Source organism: Leptonotus elevatus, chromosome 14 (assembly GCF_054856555.1).
Source record: "Leptonotus elevatus isolate MCC_2025b chromosome 14, RoL_Lele_1.0, whole genome shotgun sequence".
NCBI classification, from domain to species: Eukaryota; Metazoa; Chordata; class Actinopteri; order Syngnathiformes; family Syngnathidae; genus Leptonotus; species Leptonotus elevatus.
In genome coordinates, this window is record NC_141252.1 from 8,857,154 (window position 1) to 8,865,854 (window position 8,701).

The 8,701-nt window shown below is 39.0% G+C and overlaps 1 protein-coding gene across 6 annotated transcripts in view; it reads right to left on the reverse strand.

Annotated features, from left to right (window-relative positions):
- Positions 1 to 5,137, reverse strand: part of eml1 (EMAP like 1) — a 43,900-nt gene extending 38,763 nt beyond the window's left edge. For 4 of the 6 annotated variants that reach the window (XM_086094353.1, XM_086094352.1, XM_086094350.1 and 1 more), the window contains exons 1-2: positions 4,976 to 5,131; positions 2,132 to 2,212 (exon numbers count right to left, since the gene is read on the reverse strand). In XM_086094353.1, coding sequence (XP_085950479.1) covers positions 2,132 to 2,212; positions 4,976 to 5,003 — 109 coding nt within the window. In that variant the 5' untranslated portion in view covers positions 5,004 to 5,131. Of the gene's footprint in view, positions 1 to 2,131; positions 2,213 to 3,764; positions 3,801 to 4,975 lie in introns of those variants that run through there. The other 2 variants (XM_086094356.1, XM_086094354.1) reach the window with 2 other exon arrangements.
- Positions 5,138 to 8,701: the final 3,564 nt, after the last annotated feature.

Consider the following 8,701-nt stretch of genomic DNA (forward strand, 5'->3'; position numbering starts at 1 on the left):
TGCTAGCTGGTCGGTATGTTATTATTACACAATGTCATCCAGACATTCACCAGCAGATCTAGTCAGCTGCGCAGCAGAGAGGATTATTGTGTGTGTGGGGGGGGGGGGACAAGGTATCCTTTGTGAGTTGTTTGCATTTAATTGTGGGAATTTAGATAGGGTGTTACATTTGAGAAGCCACATGAAGCAAAGCAGGATTAAACCTTGACCGTTACAACATTTGTGCATCAGCAGACAAAAGTGGCCTCTACAAAAATAGCACATTATTTCAGATCAAATTCGATTTTTAGTAACCGAAAGGCAATAACCTCTAGTGTTTACATCCAAATTCGTGAATTGAATGCATCAAAAACAACCGTGCAAACATGCCATTGGGTTTTCTTGTGCGAGCCATGTTTTGTCTAAGGGGGCTCAGATTATTGTAAATCTCTTTCTGGCGCACATTTGGGATCAGGATAAGCATCAGATCTCCTTCCCCACCGCTACCCCTGCTTGTCCCCCAACCCACACTAACAACACAGTGGGTGGCAGGTGGTGGGACCACGGCTTGCTCCGGGGCCCTCCACTCGAAAGGCCTCCCCTCCCTACTTTTCCCCTCTGGCACACACGCACACACAATTAGAAAATAAACAATGTGTGTGATGATATCCCACTTGGAGTAACAAATAATGGAAGTATTCATTTTTAATTATATAGAACACAAGATCCATTTGAGACCACACTTTCTTGTTATTATCAAACATTGTATCTCTGTTTCTCAATGACTCAGCAGCACAATCATCACTACCGGGATCAACGTTGTGTTATGTCTACAAACAACCATAGAGAGTAAAAACAGAAATCTCATCTCTCAGTGCCATATAATCGAAATAAATTTGATTGGGATCAAATCTTAACTAAATTACAATCACTTGTGGAAGTTTGGCACTGAAAAAAAAAAAACATAGTAGCATTGGATGATTTAGGCAACAGGACCATTTTAGACGTATTCTACAGATTATCCACTGATTTAATCGAGTAATACGATAAATAATTATTTTTGATTGGCGCAAGTATTATTTTTATCAACTTGAGGTCACCATCCCCATGTTCTACTGTATTATCTGTGACTTGGGAGTGTGTATGGCTTTAAAAGGTGGGGCCTGACCCGGTGAGTGACATGGGTGTCGCCAAACGATAATGTAGAGTTGGATGGCTGTTAACTGGCTCGGGGCGCGTTAAATTACTGCGTCTGCGTGATTTGTGGCTATGATGATCCGGAATTGGACATTGGAATCATCGTGCAAATTTGCCAGCATTTGATGTATTTCCACTTTCGTGAGCTCTAGACAAAGTATGCCTCCTCTCGAGTGATGTAGAAAACAGCAAAGAGTCTATTGAAGGCCACAATCAATTTGGGCAGATTGTTCATTTATTTTCTTTCGAAAGAAAAAAAAAACTGCTGACGTTCTTTAAATTCCAAAGATGATCAGTCAGTCTGCCAGTGGGCTGGGATTAAACACAACCAAATCCAGAACGAAGGCGGGAACAAGGTCAATCCTCTGGATGATCCTGCCACCATCTGTGTGCTGTCCTGGTTATTGGGCTGGTTTACACCATGAATTTTTCCAACTTGGGGTCTCAGTGATTCATGTAAACACTCAATTGTGTAATCAGGTGATAAAGTTGGTATTAGGGCAGGGCGCTTTTATTTACCAGCCTGCGTAGCTCAAAGCACGATGCTTACGTGCACCGTTTCCACTAACAATATGGCTGCATACAGAGAGTAGGAGCTAGTTTACAAAAGCAGAGTGAGTGTTTCTGAATTAGCAATATTCTCACTACGTTATTATTTAGAAAAACAAACATAATGAAACTTTTGACCAGTGATATGTGCTTCCAAGTTTCAAGCTGCAAATATTTGACAGAAGTTGCCTTGCCTTACTTGCACAATAAGGTAGGAGGGACCAACTGAGCATCTAAAATGTTAGATGGCTTATTTTGTCATGTTAAAAATCGTGAAACACTTGAAAAAATTTTTTTATTTATTTATTTTTTTTTTCAAGGTTTGTGCTTACATGTTTTGACAAACCATATGTAAAAAATAAAATAAAATAAAAATAAAAATAAAAAAAAGTAACAGGAAACCTACCGATTAAGTACACCAACTTCTCTGACTGTAATGATGAGCCACAACCTGGACTCTGGGAACTGGTACAATTCTGGACCACATCTATGCAAAAAAAAAAAAAAAGTGTTTCATAGCAAGAATACGAATACATTTTGATCTGTGGTGTTTTCATGTATGGACCCACACACACAGTAGTATATGTCGGAGGGTACAAGACTGTGCTCTCTCAAGCAGTGACAACATTAATCACATCTGACTTGGCTGCTGAAACCCTCCCCCTATTTCCTGAACAACCTTTTTTCTCCTCTCTGCAAAAGCTGAAACAGACAATCAGACAAGTCCTCACGCAGCACTGGCTGTATACAGTATTGCTTTCCATTCACTTCTTTTTGTGATATAAATAGGAAGCCTTTGTTTGGTTTTATGCACACTGCCCTGTTTCTCCTCATCTTGATCCTTTCAAAGTCAGAGCAAGTTGAACCTTGAATCAATAATGCCTCAAATAAACTGCTGTGGAAACCATTCATCTCCTTCTCTGGAGCCTATGCACACATTTCATCCTATTGGTTGGCAGAAGAAACTGTTTCAGCTTTACGAAAGGTAAGATGGCATGCCCAGTTACTGCAGTACTTTTAAAATTCACATATGCCATACAATTTAAATCCGTCATAGTCATAATTCCATTTATAGATCTCTTTAATTCAACTCAATTCAAGATATCTACCACACATGTCCCTTTTTCATAAATCTGAAATCAAGTGTTAGCGAGACGGAAAAATGTTGCGAATATTTGTGACTGCAATAATCAATCATCAAAAGCATGTTGCAGATACCTCAAAGTATCTGTAATGGTGTTGTAGTGCAACTCATTTGCATAGCTGAAATGGGAAACCCCATAAACGTTGACAATTCAACAAAGACTCATTATAATATAATACATTTTGATCACCATGACAGACATAATTGATAATGTAGGGAACATCGGAGAATTGTTCATAATCATTTGCATGGATGTAACATGTAGCATTTGTAACTTGTTCAAATAAACGAGAAACTGCTTTTTTTGATGTGCACAAGCGACACAATGATGTGAAGACTGAAAAAGTTGTTTTGATCAATTCAATTCGGATCTGAGAAATGTACCAAAACGTGAAGAAAAACTGTAACTGAACTGGTCGCCAGCCAATCGCAGGGCACACATAGACGATAACACATTCACATCACACCTATTGACAATTTAGAGTGGCATCTGTAAACAATGTGATGTAGATCTAATAAGACATAGCAGTGCGAGGAGTTTTCTTTTTCTACAGCTTTTATTCAACAGACATGCACTCATCGTCTGACAGCAGAGAGAACAGATGATTTTTCCACAGATATAAATATTATTTTATATAGGCCTAGGCCTACTTTGCAATTTACAAAAATTTGGAAGGGTTGCTCTCAACACTCTTCTCTGTTGGTAGTCTAATTGAAAAAACATTTATTTACACGTTAGAGGGATTTTAAACGTTGGCTCCACTTGCCAGAAACGTCCACTCCATGCGTGACAAACTCAAGCAAATATTATGGTTTATTAAAAAATACTTAAAAAAAAGAAATTCTAACTAACAAACATGTCAGCTCTTCATCCCAACCTAGAATGTTACCTTACCTTTTATTTTCCAATCAGGTCCACCAACTCTCCCATTGTCTACTTTATTAGTTTCCTTCAGAATGTCCCACGATTAATGAACCCTTCCTCGCACAGTCGCACAGCACAATCATGCGCAAGGTGAGATCCTACTGCCACCTGCAGGAAAACTACTAAACTGCGGCTGAAACGCCACTTTTAATTACTTCATTAAACCTCAACAGTTTTTGTACCGGTACGATTATACAAAGCCTTGATTTTATTTTTCTAGTTCTCTATTTACTTACTTTTAGATGGACTTTTCAAGCACTATCAGCTTCAAGCTCAATTTTCAACCTTTACAATCATGTTACAGCCGATTAGATAGATAGATAGATAGATAGATAGATAGATAGATAGATAGATAGATAGATAGATAGATAGATAGATAGATAGATAGATAGATAGATAGATAGATAGATAGATAGATAGATAGATAGATAGATAGATAGATAGATAGATAGATAGATAGATAGATAGATAGATAGATAGATAGTGAGAGTGAGAGTGAGTTGAATTTCTTTAGTACTGTGAAGGTTGTTGCCGTGAGAATAAAGCAGCGGAAAAAGATGGATGGGCTAATAGAGAAAAGTGCTAACAGAAAGAAGCATGAGTCAAAGCCAGAGACAGAGGCTGAGAGAAACTATAAGCCAAAAGGGAACGTTTCTATTCCCAAATGATTGTTGCTGTTAATCTGTCAGCCAGGGCACAAAGAGATTTAGTTCTCTTTTTCAACTTGGCTGCTCTTTGCGGAGATTTAAGCTTCCTTCACTCATGGTCAGCTGAGACACACACAAGCAATCAGTTGCAAGTGCAAGTCATCTTTTCTCACGTCTCTCCTAATCAGATACCATAAGAGCTGCCAAGTCACATGCATAAGTCTTCCTCACGGTTTAGTCAGACTGACAGCGTGTAATGAACATGTGTGGATATGTGGAAAGTCCATCTCCGTTAGGGAAATGCCTCCGAGTGTCCATATAAGGGCCCAAACCAAACCAGCTGAATACTTGCTGGGTGCAATGTCCCAGTGGGGAGCTGTGCCGAAAACAGAATGGGCCCAAGAGTAGCCCCTCCTTTCCCCTCTTAAAACACATGCTCACAATAGCTGAAAACGCACACTCTCGCAGAAGTCTAAACAAATAGGCATTTCATCTTTCAGTCACACACTTCCATAAAGACCCAAGCTGACTTACCCAGTGGAAGCCCCTCGCAGTCAGACATGGCCGCAGACAGCACCACCAGTGAGTGTTGTGGCCTTTAACTTTTAATATCTCCTGTCAACTATTACACAGTATCCCTCGCTCTCTGTTTTAACTTTCTAACTATACTTCAGTCCCCCTCTCTCTCGCTCTCTCCTTCCTTTCTCTCTTGGCTCCCTGCACAGTATCAGCAGTGGCCTAAGCACATGCCAATCAAATATCCCATTCTATGCTATTGGGCAGTAAATGTGTAACCAACAGCCCCTCCCTTGGGATACTGTTTCCCTGAGATATGACAGGCCTTCAGTGATTTCACTTGCACTATTCAAATAAAGCGCAAGATTCAATTTTTCTCGTTTAATCCTTAATTAAATATTTGGACCGTTCATGTGACTTTGTTTATTTTCAATTTGGTACATAGTTTAGCTGGTATTATTTACTGTACGTTAAAAAAAAGCCCAAGTTGTAGTAACTGCATTTTCCTGTCGGAGGCGCTAGAACCTAATAAACAAGCAGCTCCTGATTACTTTGTTGTCTCTAGTTCTCTCCAATGGCCTACATACCAGCAAAATACCCAAGCCAAGTAACATCTGAACAAATCATCTTAATGGATTATTTTGTATCCAGCAAACAAACCAGAGATCAACATAAGAGCTATGTGTATACCACGGCTGCTCGCCTAGAAAATAAGAATATGAAGATAATTCTAACTTATACAAAGAGAAAACAAAAAAATACTAAAAAGCAAAAATAAGAATGCAGAAAGAGATTGGAACAAAACATCTTCACTGAGTTTTTTCATACACGTTAAGGAAAGGAAATGAAAAGACACGCGTATGCAAGATGGACCATGTCTAAATAGTGGTGCAGGTAGTCAAAAGTGATTTTGTTTAATTAGGGCCACAGACATGTGCAGCAAGCATGTCAGGTGCATTTCACTCAATCATAAAAGTGGAAAAAAATTAACAATTATTAATTGAACAAATTCTTATTATTATTAGCATTATTACTATTATTATTATTATTATTATTATTAATATTAGGGTGGGCACACACAAAATCAGGGATGGGAAACTCCGGTCCTCGAGGGCCCCTAGCCCTGCATGTTTTCGATGTCTCCCTCCTCCAACACAACTGATTCACATGATCAGCTCCTCGGCAAGCTCTTCTTGTGCCTAAAAACAATCCTAATCATTTGAATCAGATGGATTGGAGGAGGGAAACCTCTAGAACATGCAGCCAAGTATTGTCAGAAATGTGAGTATGCTACATTTAAAAGAAACAAGAAGAGCTTGATTAGAGGAGAATAAGGTCGGCTGTGTTCCTGCCAGATCATGGGAACATGTTGTTTGATAGAATACAATTCAAGACAATGCTAGCTAATGCTTAATGACATACGACATGTAGCGTGATTTTTTTTTCTCATTATGAGCACTTATAAGTTAAAGTGGAAGTCAATCTTAAACATTTCTTGACAATAATATGTTATATGTGACCTCACTAGTCCAAACATGACCTTCTGACTAATATTACATTTTTGGAATATGAGTTATGAAGCAAAATCCAGCCGTTTTTTTTATCCATCTCAGGGGGGGGGGCATTTTGCCACTTGCTGTCGATCGAAGATGACATCACAGTTGCTAAGGGCTCAGGCAATGACCAATCACAGCTGTTTTCTGAAGCTGAGCTCTGATTGGTTGTTACCTGAGACCTGAGCAACTGTGATGTCATCTTCAGTCGACAGCAAGTGGCAAAATGGCCGCCCCCTGAGATGGATATTAAAAAAAAGGCTGGATTTTGCTGCTTAAGTCATATTCCACTAACGCAATAATAACCAGAATACTATATTTAGACTAGTGGGGCAACATGTTATTGTTAAGAATCTTTTTTTGGTTTGACGTCCCCTTTAGTAAAAGAGTTTCATAAACGAGTAGAAGTATTCTGATAAACCCCATTCAGTGGTTCTTGATGGACTCAGCTGACCCATTGTCACTTGACTGAGAGGATTATGGCAAGAGAGAAAAGTGCAGCATGTGACTGGAGAGGGGTGAGATGGTAAACACGTCCGAGGAATAACGCAGTGTCGCCGAGGTTAGGTCTTAAGTGCCAGCACACAATGCTAATCTGGAGCTACAACACCAGAGAAGAAGCGTATAGGAGGAGGGGGGAGGGCTATTATCTGTGCACCAGACCTGCCCCAGCCCAGGCCTGGATGTAACACAGCACCCCCAGCGCTGTTTGATCTGCTGCTCATGTTTGGAGAAGAGCTGGAGGGTCTTTTCCAAACATAACCCCAACCTTCACCCTGTCAGGACCTCTCGACCCCTCTTGCCAAGGCAAACAGACAGACTGCCTGTGTGTCTATTAAATGCATTAGTTTGACTCGGGTAATATTTAATCGCTCAGAGAGACCATATTTCAGTTAACACCCATTCATTGTAGAGGATACGTTCCAGACATGTTAGAGGTGAAAATGCATGTCACTATTTGTTTATATAATGGGAATGACTGCATAAAAACATCGTATTTAACAATTTTTTTTAAAATTAGGCATCAAGTCCTGCAGTGTGAACATATGACGACAGGCACCAGCGGCTTATACAAGCTTAATCAGGAAGGACACGTACAATTTAATTTAAAAAACAGATGGTTGATTTGACTACATTCACACTGCAAGCAAATGCGACTCAGATCGGATTTTTCCCCCCCAAATGCGAGCTGCATCTGACTTTTTTATGTCAGTCTTATTGTGCGTTAATGTTTTCAACTTATTTTCAGCAGTTATCTTCAAACATGTATAATGTGTTTATTAACAAACATTTGAAATCACTTTACAGGTTTTTTTTTAAGTTAAGAATGAATTGTTGTTTTTAGTAGGGATTGGCGAGTACCGATACCAGGTATCAGTATTTGTGCCGATACCAGCCTTATTTTAAGGTATCGGTACTCGTGATGGTTGCCGATACCAATATTGGCCCTCCTCTTTACGATCAGGAACTAGAAATTAGAGGACTAGTAAATTGCCATTAATTTTTTTTTTTTTTAATTTTAAGGAAAAATACTACATTGGAATATACAGGTCTTTCTTTAAAATTATCTGTAATTTTTGGAAGGAATTTGATGTAGTAGTGGCATCAGTATCAGATATCGGTCTGAAAAAAAAAGAGGTATCGAACATCTCATAGTTTTTAGCATTTAATGTAACAATGCTTATTTTTATACTTCTGCAATAGTAAATAATGGCAACATGTTACATTACAATATTGTATTTGCAGTAAATAAAGTGTAAGTGTAAAGTGTGAGAGTAATTCTATTACCACTGTTAGTGTTTTCTCCAAACGAATCTAAAGAGGGCCCGCAACTGATTATTTTCGGCCTTAGACATTCCTCTGTTGGTGCTGTTACATCATACAGCATACAGATCTTCACATGTTTGCGAGAAAGTAGGTCGCCTGGAGGCAACAAGTGCAAAATTGAATGAAAATTAAGCGTAAAAATGAGAACGTGACCAGTGGCTGAGAACAGTCTCTCTTCTGGTTGCTCCATTACATCCAAGGAGTTGAACAAAGGTGGAACGGTCAGGAAAAATAGAGGCGGTCACATGAAATTCCAGAATTAAAACACATGCTTTTATTTAATTTTTTGTTCTACAATAATGTAACATCAAATGCTATGTTTATCATGTAGAGTAGAGACAGCCCTAAAAAAATGAGTTCGGAA